The 14,952-nt window shown below is 39.5% G+C and overlaps 1 protein-coding gene across 7 annotated transcripts in view; it reads left to right on the top strand.

The window, feature by feature from the left end:
* LOC131075956 (long chain base biosynthesis protein 1) overlaps window positions 1-14,952 on the top strand; it is a 289,362-nt gene that overhangs the window by 87,936 nt on the left and 186,474 nt on the right. For all 7 annotated transcript variants that reach the window (XM_058012951.2, XM_059211149.1, XM_059211150.1 and 4 more), the window contains 2 exons: window positions 11,176-11,335; window positions 11,442-11,536. In XM_058012951.2, coding sequence (XP_057868934.2) covers window positions 11,230-11,335; window positions 11,442-11,536 — 201 coding nt within the window. In that variant the 5' untranslated portion in view covers window positions 11,176-11,229. The remainder of the gene's footprint in view (window positions 1-11,175; window positions 11,336-11,441; window positions 11,537-14,952) is intronic.

Below are 14,952 nucleotides of genomic sequence, written 5' to 3'. Positions count from 1 at the left end.
AGTTAGAAGTGGGAGAATTGCAAGTACAAATTTAGTACATTGTATTTACTTTTTAAATGTGTTCCTTGGGGATGCGTCCCTGGGCCAAAAATTCCCATCCCTGTATGAGGGATGGCCAAGGGACATCCCCCTCCCGCCCCCAAAAATTGCAATTTCCTAGGAAACATCCCAAAAACTTGGGGACGACAATGATTCTCAAAGGGGACATCCCCCTGTCCCCCGGATAGTTGGGGACGCCTGTGATGTCCCCTAAACATCTTGGGGACGACCAACCGTCCCCCTTTTCCCAGCACATTGAAAAATAAAAAGACTCAAATGCTTTAAAAAAACCATTTTTTATTTCTTTTTGTGGGCCCCCACACCTCAACAATAGTGTGTAAGTGTTTGATAAATTTCATACACATCTAACTGCATATGTTAGTTCTAACCACAACAACAAGTTTGGAAAACATTGGAGATAGGTGCTGCAATAGATTTGGGCAGCAAGCACAACTCAATTTCACAAACACCTGAAACTTGGTAATGCATATGAAAGCAATTATAGGTTTGCAACATTGGATTTTTAACTGATATGAGGGGCAATCATGTCTAAATCATTGCCAAAAGCACTTAGAAATAATGAACAACAGCTTGTTAATAGATTTCACAAACACTCAGAACTTGGTAGTGTGTAAAAAAGTGGTTGTAGGTTTGCAACATTGGATAGGTCTGATGTTTGCAGGTCAAAACAGCTACAAAATTTATCAAACACCTTCCAAGATCATCAAAGAACACCTCCCAACATTACCCAGCAGCAACATACACCACCAGCATCACCAAACAGCAACAAAGGGGCCAAGAAATGCAGGGAATCGTACCCAACATTAATTTTCCCTATATTTTATATAGTCGTCTCCTTTGCCATCCCCCGACCGTCCCCAAAATTGGAAAAGAAATTCGCCATCTCGGAAACTCGTCCCAATGTCCCCTGTCATCCTTGTGGGGTAACGTAGCCTTTTAAAAATGTAATGGACACCCTAGAATGCCCAAAAACTAACCCCACTGCTGATAGGAATTTAGTCAAACAGTTTGCAGCCAATTCCTTATTCCTCCGTTTAATGTTTCAATGTTTTTTTTTTTTTGTTTTAAGTCTTTGCACAGGTATGAAACCACATAACATGAACTAAAAAGAATTTACAATAATAGGCAAGCTGGAAATTGAACTACTGCTATTATAATATTATTTCCAGAATTAACAAACTCAAATACAAAGCAGGTTATTTTCAACTCACTAATTACTCCAGCATTTTGACATAATGTTCCAACAAAAGTTTCTAATTCTGCTGCTACAGTAACATGAATAGTGTTGCATGAATAGTGCCAGATGAATAGTGCCGCGTGAATAGTGCCAGGTGAATAGTACCCGCGTGAATAGTGCCGCGTGAATAGTACCCGCGTGAATAGTGTCGCATGAATAGTACCCGCGTGAATAGTGTTGCGGCCTGTAGCTGGAAATGCAACCAAATAATGCTGCTGCTTGTAGCTGGAAATGCAACCAAATAATGCTGCTGCCTGTGGCTGAAAAATGCACCCAATCTGCCTGTAAATGAAGCTGATCGCAAAGGATTCCAAAGGCCAAACCCCAAGGGAATGACGTCTAGAATGTCACAAGAGGGGATAGACGTCCTCTAATGCCAAGAATGGATCTGCAACTCACACACCAAATTCTTCTCATATTCCACCCCCCCAATGAAGCCACAAAAGCTCCCTTTTATTCTTTCTCCAAGGGGCGACCCAACTCACTCAAACAATGTGGGATAAAACATGTTCAATATAAAACATATTAAAATATTCACTTATGTCTCCCTTGGTTGCCCCTTTGATTTACACATATCTCCATAAAATAAATATTAAAGTAACACTTTAATATTTTACAATTAAATTAAATGTTACTTTAATAAAACTTCAGGCATTAAAATATATTAGCAATCGGACTCCGAATAGCGTGAGTGATAGCTCATTGGAAAGCTCTCGCCAAGGAGTATCAAATCCAATCACCAAAACTAGCCTCCGTTGTGTTCTGCTGACTTACTAAAAATAGTAAGTATGCCTGAAACTAAGTAAATCAACTTCGTTTTGGCCCAAACTGGAAATGACTAGGCCAAAACACTCCAGGATCCCTTTAAACCCTTCGTTAGCCCTCGGGACCATGTAGAGCTAGGCTAACGCACATATGCTTGGTCAATCTGCTAGAGTGGGGACATTACAGTCCGCCCCCCTTGAAATTGCTTGTCCTCAAGCAATCTCAGTCCAGCCTGCTGTATCACTTGCTCATTCTCCCATGTAGCATCTTCCTCCGGCAGGTCTCTCCATCTGACCAAATAATCCTTCACTATCCTGTTTCTGAGTTTCCTCACTCTGGTGTCCAGAATAGCCTCAGGTACTAACACGAGCTTCCCCTCCTCATCCAAAGGGGGTAAATCTACAGAAGGTACTACACTCTGACCAATAGCTTTCTTAAGCCTAGACACATGAAATACATTGTGTACTCGACTGCCCTCTGGAAGCTCAAGCTCATAGGCGACTTCGCCCACTCTGCGAATCACCCTGTAGGGACCATAAAATCTAGGCTTCAGCTTCTCTACCCCGCTCCTCTTGAGAGATGACTGCCTATATGGCTGTAGCCTCAAGTATACCATATCCCCTACCTCGAAACTGCACTCTACCCTGTGCTGATCAGCATACAACTTTTGTTGATTCTGAGCTTGCTGTATGTTCTCCTTGAGCACTCTCAGGATATCCTGACTATCCTGCAATAAGTCTTTCGCTTTGGGCACCCTGCTGTCCCCCAAAACCAGATCCATGAAGCTTGGTGCTTCATAACCATAAAGTGCCATGAAGGGTGTCATCCTGATGGACATATGATATGTAGTGTTGTAACAGTATTCTCCCATATGCAACCATCTAACCCAAGCCCTCTGCTGTGTAGTCACATAGTTCCTCAAATATCCCTCCACCCATTTATTCACAATCTCTGTTTGCCCATCTGTTTGCGGATGATAACTAGTGCTGGGTGTAAGATCTGTGCCACACAACGTAAACAACTCTTGCCAGAAAATACTCATAAATTTACTATCCCGATCACTGACAATGAATCTAGGTAGCCCATGTAACCTGAATATCTCTCTGAAGAAAAGATCTGCCACCTGTGCTGCTGTGTAAGTGGACGGAATAGCAAAGAAGTGAGCGAACTTCATTAAGCGGTCTACCACCACATAGATGCAATCCCTCCCTTGCACTCGTGGCAACCCAGTGATAAAGTCCATTGAAATACTTTCCCATTTCCTATCTGGGATGGGCAAGGGCTGTAGTAAACCTGCAGGGAACGTGTGCTCTCCCTTATTCTGCTGGCAAACTGCACACTCCCTGCCATACCTCTAAACATCATCCTTGAGCCCTCTCCATGAGAATCGCTCTCGGATCTGCCTATAGGTCTTGAAGACCCCCGGATGCCTAGCTGTAGGTGCATGATGAAATGCCCTAAGTATCGCTTCTCTCAACTGTGATGACGGAATCAAGTAAACTCTGTCCTGAAATCTGATCAATCCATCTATCACCTCATAGCGATCATCCTGCGTAGTACCTGAAATCAAACCAGACGCCCAAGTATCCCCAACATACTCTGCTATAATCTTATCCCTCCAATCTCCTGTAATCTCTGCAAGAGCACAAATGTGAGGTCTTCTGGATAAGGCATCAGCTACTACATTCCTCTTCCCTTTGACAAACTCAATGTCAAAGTCATAAGCCTGCAATTTAGTGACCCACTTCTGCTGCCTGTCATTCAAGTCTCGCTGGCTCATGAAATACTTTATGCTATTGTGATCCGTCTTGATCACAAACTTCCCTCCAACCAAGTAGGATCGGAATTTGGCCAAGGCATGCATGATGGCCAACATCTCACGATCATAAATAGAATAGCTCCTCTCCACACCTCGGAGCTTCCTACTCTCAAAAGCAATGGGGTGCTTCTCCTGCATCAATACTGCTCCAATCCCATCACCCGATGCATCACAATGAAGCTCAAAGGGCTTCGTGAAGTCTGGTAGAGCTAGAACTGGACACGAAGACATCACCTGCTTGAAATGCTCAAAACACCTCTGTGCTGCCTCTGTCCACATGAAGGCCCCCTTCTTAGTAAGATCTGTCAAGGGAGCAGCTGTCTAAGAAAACCCCTTAACAAATCTCCTATAAAAACCACATAAGCCAAAGAACCCCTTAAGCTGAGTAAGGTTCGTAGGTGTGGGCCAATCAACAATAGCTCTAATCTTTTCAGGATCCACCCAAACTCCCTTTGCACTGATAATATGACCAAGGTACAAAAGCTCTGTCATCCCGAACTCACACTTAGACTCCTTGGCATACAGGGACTCTCTCTCCAAAATAGATAGCACCTCCTCAAGATGTTGTAAATGCTCCCCCCATGTCTTGCTAAAGATCAAAATATCATCAAAGAAAATCAAAACGTATCTCCTCAATTGCCCCCTAAACACCTGGTTCATGCAACTCTGAAAAGTACCAGGAGCATTGGTTAGCCCAAATGGCATAACCAGAAACTCAAAATGACCATAGTGACACCGAAAAGCTGTTTTCTCAATGTCCTCTGCTCTCATATTGATCTGATGATACCCTGATCTCAAATCTATCTTTGTGAATACACATGCCCCATGTAGCTCATCTATCAGCTCATCTATCCGCGCAATGGGGTACCTGTTCTTAATGGTTTTTTTGTTCAAGGCCCTGTAGTCAATGCACATGCGCATTGTTCCATCCTTCTTCTTAACCAAGACAACTGCTGAAGCAAATGGGCTTTTGCTTGGCCTGATGTGCCCCATTTCCAACAACTCCTTAATTGCCTTCTCTATCTCATCCTTATGTTTCTTAGGATGACGATAGGGAGTGATCATCACTGGTTTGGCTCCCTCCTCGAGCTCAATAACATGCTCTTCACCCCTATCGGGAGGAACCCCATGAGGAATATCACCAAATACCTTGGCATGCCTGTCAAGTATCTCCTGTATATCTGGTGGATGACTCTTCACTCGAGGCTCCGGTGAAGCTGGCATAACTAAGCACTCTGTTGCCCACTCTATGTCATTATGTCGAAAAAGTCTCTCCATTCTCCTCAAAGACACTACCCTGCAACTCCCATCTGAAAGTCCCCTGAGCACAACAGTCCTACCCTCATGCTGAAACCTCATCTCCAACTTCGCTAGATTGAAAGTGAACTCAACCAGCGATGCCATCCATGTCATACCGAGGATGACGTCGTAATCTCCCATGTCCACAACATAGAAATCATCCTCCAACTCATAACCATCTCCAAATCTAATGTGAAGATTCGAAACCTTCTGAGTACATATTAGCTTTTGGCCATTAGCCACCATGACTCTAAAACCATCATGCTCCTCTGTCTGTAAGCCTCTCCTGGCTACCAACTGTGTATCAATAAAGTTATGCGTAGCCCCAGTGTCAATAAGGGAAATCACCTTCTGTCCCTGGATAGTACCTCTCACCTTAAAGGTGATTACCTTCTGAGCCCCGGTTAACCGTGCCAATGATCTGTCATCCTCAGCAGTTCTGCTCCTCTCTGTAGTACTACTCTCATCTGAATCGGAGTGCTGATCCTCCCCCTCTGACTCTGACTCCTCTGCTGAAAAATACTCCATTTGATTTGCCTTAGCCTTGAGAGGGCATTTATGAGATAAGTCCCAAGGCTCTCTACACTGGAAGCACAGTTTCTTCTTTCGAAGTTCATTCAAGGTTTCACTGTCTAGTCCTTTTGATCCTTCTTTGGGTTTGTTATACTCTTTCTGAAATGGTTTTTTGTCTTTGTCCTTGCGGTAGGAAGAATCTGTTGAATGGTATTTTCCTTTGTATACCGAAGGGGCTAAATCTCGTGCCTTTTTAGTTGCTTCTGCTAAGGTGAGTGGATCATGTCCCTTCACCCAACCACGTAATGGATCAGCAAGCCCATCACAAAATAACACCAACAATCTCCTAGGAGAGATATCAGTAACAAGTACAGACAACCGCTGAAACTCGGCGATGTAAGCATCCACCGAACCTGTCTGTTTTAACTGTGCTAGCTCCTTGAAATGTAACTCGGGATCCCTAGTGTCAAATCTCTCAATCAATCTTTCTGTGAATTCCTCATAGGATGTAATCTGATTATGCCCCAGAGTCACCATGCCATGATGCCACCATTCATGCGCAACGCCGTCCAAATGCATAGCCGCATACTTGATAGCCTCCTCCTCAGGCATAGGATTAAGTTGTAAGTATGTATCTACCTTCTGCACCCAAGCTCGTGCAGTCATCTTCCCTGAAGCATCATAATAAGGCAAGGAAATTTTTCCAACTTTCTTTCTTAGCTCAAAATTCTGATTCCTCCCTCCTGCTCTGGGCATATGTCTCATCCTCAAGTCCATATAATCTCTGAGGGAAATATCCGCCTGAAACTCGGGTCCACTGGCCTCCCAGTCCCTCCTGAACTGACCCTGTAACTCAGTAATCTGCGGTTCGTTCACTGGTTGAACCGGATCCCTAGGTGGAAAGGTGGGTAGAAGAGGTCTCGAGCTCGTTGTTCGAGCTGGGTGTGCAATGTGTCTAAAGTTATCCGCCTCAATCCCATTGTTGCCATGTCCATTATTACCATTAATGTTATTCTCAGGGCCATTGTTGTTGCCTCGGCCTCCATTATTATCATTGCCCCTATTGTTATCGTTTCCCCCATTGTTATTGTTTCCATTGTTGGCATCACCTGGATTAATATTAACGCCCATCTGTCTAGCCATAAGCTGCAACATCATGTCCATTCGCCTATTCTGCTCCTGCTGCATACGCTGCCCTTGCTCTAACGTACCCAGTAACTGTCTGAACATTACCTCCCCCTGATCTGGAACGATATTCCTCTCATCTCGGTCACCCATACTGCTGTCCTGATCGAAGAATATTTCCTCTATGTCTGTATGACTGGATTCTATGTCCACCTGCACGGATGAACTAGACTGCTCACTCTGACTATCCGGATTTCTATTTTGTCTGGCCCTGGTATTGCGAAAATTATAATGCCCCTGTCGCATGCTCAATCATACATTCTGGACCTGTTTTATTTCTGCAATATGTTTTGGTGAAAGTTTCCCACAAGATGGCAGAATCTTCTGCTCTGATACCACTGTAATGGACACCCTAGAATGCCCAAAAACTAATCTCCTCAATTGCTCACAATATGACATGGTAATCAAAATGTGGTACAACATGCATACTATCAAGATTCAGTCTATTTGGTGCTATAAATCAACATCTTACACCACATAACAATATCTAATCTGCCTTACAACATACAATCCAGCATAGAAAAAACAATGCATTAAACACAACAATCATCAACGACAAATAGTTTCTTGGTGCTCAATAATGTTTATCCAAACCTGATACGATGATTAATAAATATCTAGCCAAGGTCAATAATTGTTATTCATTCACCTCAATGTTAATTGATTTGATTTGTCCAATACACTAACTCTTGTCTTGTCTCATTTTTATTGTACTAATTTCCAATCTAGGTTTATGCATAAAATAAGGGTAGTTTATGTAGGTTGAACGGTTCATTTAGCCTTAATAATAATATTAATTCATTTAGCTCAATCCCGTTAATTTAGGTTACCTAAATAGCTGTGGTAAATTAGTGTCATGTAGGTTTCCTTAGTCAACTACATGTTCAATATTTCAAAATAGTTGATTCCTTGGATAAGGCTTGAGGTCTCACTTAAATACACCAAAATTATAAGTAATAAATATTGGCCAAATAAACAATTACATTCTTTTGCCAAGTTACAATAATTATATTCCATAATGGATTTTGAATTTTAATGAAAATAAATATTTTTAAAGCCCATTTAAAGATCTTTGTTATCAAAAGTTTCTATAGAATATGTCATGTCCCCACTCTAGCTCAGTCTAGCAGAGACATGTGAGTCAGCTTATTATGGGGTCTTGTAGGCTGACAGGGTTGGACAGAGACCCGGTTTGGTTATTCAGTGTTGGAGACTTGGTGTTCTAGCAGTTATTGATCAGTTGGGAGACATTCCTTGTTTTTAGGAGGCAGTTCCTACTTTTTAGGAGGTTTGATCATGCCCAAGGTTGGGTCTCCATGAGATGCCTCTTTGGGTTCAGTTTCAGAGAGATTGGGCTTGTTTCCTAAATTTTAGGAGCATCCCTAGATTTTAGGGATGAGACTACCAGTGAATCCTTGATTTCCGACTTCGGTCACAGACAGGTGACAGGATGATTTTAGGGTTTGTAATGTCAGTTGGGCATTTTGTGGCTATTTGGGTTATATTTTTAATATTTCCTAAGTTAGCGTTTAATAATTAAATAAGGCTAAGTTGTTAGCCATTTTGGAGTAATAAGGGGATTTTTGGCCTCATCTGGATGCGCATCCTATTGTGTGATAGCTCGTTGGAAAGATCTTGAAATTCTTTAAATCTTTCTCTTTGGTCTCAGGGCAATTCAGTGAGCGGATTTCTGTCTATGGGGAAAAAGGTCATTTTCTAGTAACATGACCACTTTAAAATAAGAAATTATAACATTTCCACTAGACCACGCCACTTGGAGACAATTAGGGTTCGATTTGCAATTGAGAGGGGTTATAAGGGGATAGGAGCTTCATTCTATGATTATCTTTTGCATATTTGACAACTTGTATGAATTTGCTCTGGAGAGCGATTTCTAGACTGGGACGCAAACCCCAGGATTAGGATTGGCTGGGACGTAGCCCTCAGCAATCTTTGGCACCGGACTTATAAGGCATTGTGCGTGGTGATTAAGGACAGAGGCATCAATTCTCAGTAGGGTTTCAGCGTAGCCTACCATCTTTCCAGTGGAGACGTGGTTCATTGCAGCTAGAGGAATGCCATTTGCAGCAAATACACCACGTGGTGTATAGGGTATTGCTTGTATTCACTTCCAGTGTATGTGGGGTTGGAGAACATTCTTCATCTTCCAGTTTGACTTCGAATTTGTATGATAGCTTGGGAAATACATTGGATTCATTGTTTGGCTTTGTAATTCAGACAAATCTGCCTGGTATGATTTGCAATAATTCTGACTTTTGCTGTATACCTCATTTATTTCAGTATTGCTTCATATTTGCTGTTATCTATTCCTTCCTATGCTATAAAACAATCAAAAACACAAAAACAAACAACCCTTTCTGCACTTCTGTCTAGTTCTATAAGAAAAACTTAAATAAACAGGAAAACAAAATTAAAAATAAAAAATTACAGCAGGTTAACAGCAAAGATCTATCCGGGATCTTTCAGAATAATATCTTTATATTGGCTTGGACCTAGGGCAAATCACTCTAGTTTGCAGGCGCCTAGCAATCTTTGGCAATGAATTCAAAATATGGATGCATGCAAGAGAATTCTTAAGCCTCCGCCACTTGGTGCATGGTGGGGAGACATTATCCCATTTCCCATGTCTCCGTCTATCACAAGCTACAATCATTTTTCCTTATAAACAGCCTAGCAACTCTTCTCATCATGAATGTGGGATTGAATTTCCCTATTCATTAAAGAAATCCCAACTCTACTATGCTTATAAAGTGTTTGGTTTACAAGACTAAGGCTGTGCCCTTCTTTGTCCTCCTTTTCACATCATATCTATCCATGTTTTCTTTATAAAGCTCATTCAATGTTTTTCTTCCACACATGTGGGACTAATCATCTCTAATACAGTAAATAATACCATGCTTATGAGGATTGCTACTTCCAAGGCCACACTTCTCTTTTCTCTCTTCACACTTGAGCATATGCAATATTATTTGTAAACTACCTTGTAGTTTTTTTCTCATGAATGTGGGAATTATAAAACATGTCAAAGAGAAAAGAATTTTGCAATTAGCCCTTTGGCACGTGTTACTCTACTAAAAGATGCTAGTACTTTCATCTTGTATAGATATTACTATATTTTTCAGCCCACATACTCTAGTGTAATTTTATAATGGGTTCTTCCTATTCATCTCTATTTGACACATTTCTACCTTTGTGATTGTCGTATCACGGTCACCTATGGTATGATTCCAAAATTGGTAGTGGTTCAACCATTTGTGTAATTATGTCTATCATGAGCACAAAGATAGCATTGAATAGGTATAATTGAGTGTGCAAGGTGTTTATTTTGGCCTCCCTCACAAAACACAAAATTTATAATTTCAATAATTGCTATAAATAAGCTAAATGTTTCCATGGCTTTTGGGTGCAGAATGAGTAAGAAGCAGCGTATCCAATTTACAATCTTCTAACTTCCTAAGCTTAGAATCAAAGCACATCTATCTTGTTGAATTTACTATCCTTAAAAAATAATAGTTGTTGGGAACAACATATTTCTTCAAACACATCCAAATTTGTATGCATGCTTAGTAAACCAACCATTTTAACTGTCTAGGCACCCCAATTGCTATTGGAAATCAAACTGGAGTAAGAGAAAACAAATAGTAACCATGAGGCGGTTTTCATATTGACCTGAACCAAGAGGAAATGGTGGAGGTGTGTCACATTGTGGTTGAGTGGTAAGGTGAATAAAGTTCAAAATCCAGTGGGCATGCCCTTTATGTTAACGCTACTTGTATAAAATGATAGAGGAGTGGGCTTTATATGATTCAGTTTTGTGATAGAAGTACGAAAAATTATATCTCAGCTATGGTGGAAGGAGGTTCTCTCCCCAATAGTTAATAATCATATTTACCATTGTAAAAAGTTCACCCTTTTTAAATGATATTTAAACAGGCATCCCTTTTTCTACAACCTGGTATCATATTCTAAGTTTTTGAAAAAGACAAAATCGAAAACAGATGAATTATAAAAAAATTAAACAGCATTGCTTATGTTTTTCACTGTTTGGTGATATGCAGGTTGCTGTGTTTGTGCAACTGCTGTCTTAATTTGCAGAACAAATTTTTTTTCTTACAAAATGTGAATTTCTAAGTAGAGAAAAATTTGTTAGTTGTTTGGAATATATGTAGAAACATTATTTTAGTCTAAATAGGCATTTACTCTATGCTTAGTGATTAAAAAAGAAACATTACTGTTTTAGTTGCAAATGAGAAATTTTAGTGGTTATTGACAACAGGTTGAGAACTGAAAGGCTTGGGATCTGGCTCAGAATTTGGTTTTTTGTGTTAAAATGGGCAATGGATTCCAGATCATTATAACAGATTTGAAGGATCATTTGTTTGGGTCACTTGACACTTCTTTTGCTGGAGCAGTACTTTTTGGAGTTCAAGTTGATTGTAAGCTCAAAATAAATATTTGAAGTTAAAGGGTATCTTTTACATTTGTGATTTTCTTCAGACTTGAATGAGGGCATGACTATCTATATCTTTTGGTATGTTGTAGGGCACATAATTGTGGATGTTTTACTTGTGGCAGTGATTGTTTTCTTACTGTTTCAGAAGAGTTATCATCCTGAAAAGCGTCCTCTTACACCAAAGGTTGGCAATATTATTGTTTTTTCTGAAATTCTATTCTTAATATTGGCGTGAAACTTTTTTGATATGTTTTTAAGGCATTGATTGTTAAAATTCAGACCTTGGTAAGTGTTGACGCATGTTTTGTGACACTCGCCAACACAATAAACACCAAGTATTCTATCATGTCTTGAACAAGGAAACCTCCAATGCTAAACTATGTGATCAAATAAGGCAACACCAAGGTTTACAATGTGAACAATGCGACTTTGCAATGGATAGACTCAGCGAATGATGTGATTTTGCTGTTTACAAAAAGGGACTTACACAATTATTTGGAATCTTTATCAATTATTTTCCTTTGAATAATGTATGATTTTGCAATAGGGCTTTCCAACTAATCCTAAGAAAGATCTTTTAAAACAAAATGCAAAAAGGATAAGGGTTTAGGAATCTAATCTACCTCTAACAATGCAAGAAACTATTGTAGACTTAGTGAAACCAAACCAAGCTTTGCTTCACCATAAGGAAACAACTACACAAAGATGATGCAATCTTCAAGGGGTATGCAAATGATTTTTAAATCACTTAAACACATCAACACCATAGGCATGTGAATCAATGAGCATAAAGCAATTGAAGTTAAGCTTTCAAATGAGTTCAAAGTTCAAACTAACCATGTACTGCAAATTGCAACCAACAAATTACAAATGGTATGAACATATAGGTTTCACCATGAATCTAAAACAATGTCTTCCATTCAACTATGCAACTTGATGTAAACAAATCTTAAACTAATTTGATAAGTATCCGAAAACAACACAAGTTCTCACCAAGCTTCAATGAGTTTGCATCTATTTTGGCAGTATTTCCACAACAATTTCACCAAAAGTCTCTTGCTACAAATGAAATGAGGAAGCCTTATATAGGGATTTCAATTACAAACCAAGAGCCCAGATTGATTTTAAATCAACGACCAAGATAAATCAAAGAAGCCCTAAGTGGAGTTAGTTACAACTACCACCTAATCCACTAACTTTTATTAAATATAGACCAATGAAAAATAAAGTAACCTCATTGGAACAATTTGCAAGGAGCAAAAGTAAATAGGAAAATTCAATGCCACCTAGGACTATAACAAACTATTCTCTAGGAATGTGCGCTCCTTAATCTCTTTCTTTGATAGAAAATTCAATGAATCTGGACATGATGATGTCAAGCTCTTCCATTGGTGGACTTGGTGTGGTCTCCACTTTGTACTTAATGATTGCCAAGTCAGCTATACACATGGCAAATATCTTTTCCCATTCTGGTCCTTGTTCTTGAACGCTATTCATGAAAGTCATGAATGAAGCAACATCCTCCAAATGATCCTCCGAAATGGAACTTGTGGCTTTGAAGAAGATACTTTTCATTTTATCTTTCAGTTCATTCACATTCATATCTCTATCATCATTCACTTTTTTTCAAACATTACCTCCACAACAATGAGGATTCTATCTCGAATTCCCTTGACCATGCCCCCTAACTGAGTGCAATCTTCTTTTACCTTCTCAAAAACTTCCTTTCTCATCATCAATGCACAATACGATTGGTGAAAGTCAAATGCTTGATTTTCTTCCATCACATTTCCATCCACCAAAGTTTGTTTGGGAATATCCATTAGCACATGCAAACGTGGAATGGTCTTTTCTTGAACAACCTAAAATTCATCACACAAGGAAAGTATGACTTGAATCCTATCCTGAATTGATACAACTCTCTCATATATTTGTACAAATTCCTCAATGAATTCATTTGCTTAATCAAATACACTTCCAATCCATTTCTTTGCTACTTGTGCTATCGACTTTATTCCTTCCAAATCTTCAACTGATTCCTTTGAAAGTGTTGTAGGAGGGACAAATTTTCCTTCAGCTTGCTGAATTGGATTCATCAAATGTCATATATAATCTTTCAATTCCTTGACTTCCGCGTTGAGTTGATTCTTCTTTTCTCCATCTCTCCTTGATTGCTTTCATGGATTCATCCAATTCCTCAACCTCGTGTTCTTTTCTTGTTGGTCCCAAATCAACAGTCACAACTTCATACTCTTTTGGAGTGATATATATTATGCCTTGTCAACTTTTGGAACTGCAACTTGCACCATGTGTGATCCCAAACTCTCTTTTGTAATCTTGGAGTATTTCTTGGCTTGCTTCTTTTCTACAATCTTACCTATCCACCCTAGAAAATCCTCCATGTCATTAGTTGGATTGCTCTCTATTATAGCCTTCTTCTTCATTGTATTCTTTAACCATTCGGAAGCTTTGGATTGTTCTACATCTTCACTTAACTCTTTATTTTATTGAAATCCTTGAAGTGTTGATATCATTCCTTCATTAAAATCTTTATTTGGAAAAACCATATTTGCATCCTTTAGGACTTCCTCAATTGGTTTTGTGCCTGATTCCATCGAGTGGTCATCAAGAAGAACCTCCATGCCTTGAGAGATATTTCTCTCCTAGTTTTGTTGTTGAATAGATTCCAAAGATTCGTTGACACTTTGACCTTCTAGAACACTTGTATCAATTCCAACTCCCTTTTGTGATTCATTCTCTGCAACTAATGTTACATTTCTATCCATTGAAGAGACAATTCCCTGTATTGAAGAAGTGTTGGCTGACAAATTAGTCATTCCTGACTTTTGCCTTTTTTGTTGTGTTTCTTCACTAGAAACTTCCTTTCTCTTTGTCTTCTTAGATTGTGAAGTTTCAGCCATATCTTTCCTTTTCCTGTGAACTTCACCTTCTTGTCTATTTATTTCTTCCTCAGTACTAATTCCATGTTGTCATCCTCGGAAGATTGTGAGTCCAAGTCTCCCATCAAGTCATAGGTTTAAGGGATATTTCTTTCTTTCAACCTATTAACTTGCTGATCCATCCATATTTGTGTATATGCCATAATTGGTATCATCAATACATTCGGGTCTTCTATTTCCACTTCGGACCAATTAGGGGCAATAATCTTCTTCAAAGTGATGTTGAACATAGTTCCTATCATCTTCAACTTGATTCGAGACAGGGAATTGTTAATGCATTAGTAGCTTATGCAAGATACGTCTCTCCTAACCTATCAATCTCTCTTGTTCTGTTTTGATTATGCTTTCCAAACTGAATATGTTTATCTGATTATAATATTGACATTGATAAAGATGGGTTAGATTGACGACTTGCTTAACAAAGTTAAGTGTCGATCTAATGCTATCGGGCTAGTAACTCGATAGCACATTAATGTCGATTCATAAATGGATCGGCATTAATATGCTATCAGGGTATTAATCTAGTAGCACATATATAATGCTGTTAGTTATCGATCTGTTAACATTTGCTTTGACACCGATTCATTCGGGTGTGGTTATATCGATCGGTTAACATTTGCCTTGACACCGATTCATTATC

Source organism: Cryptomeria japonica, chromosome 9 (genome assembly GCF_030272615.1).
Source record: "Cryptomeria japonica chromosome 9, Sugi_1.0, whole genome shotgun sequence".
NCBI lineage: Eukaryota > Viridiplantae > Streptophyta > Pinopsida > Cupressales > Cupressaceae > Cryptomeria > Cryptomeria japonica.
This window is presented reverse-complemented; position numbering and strand designations above follow the sequence as displayed.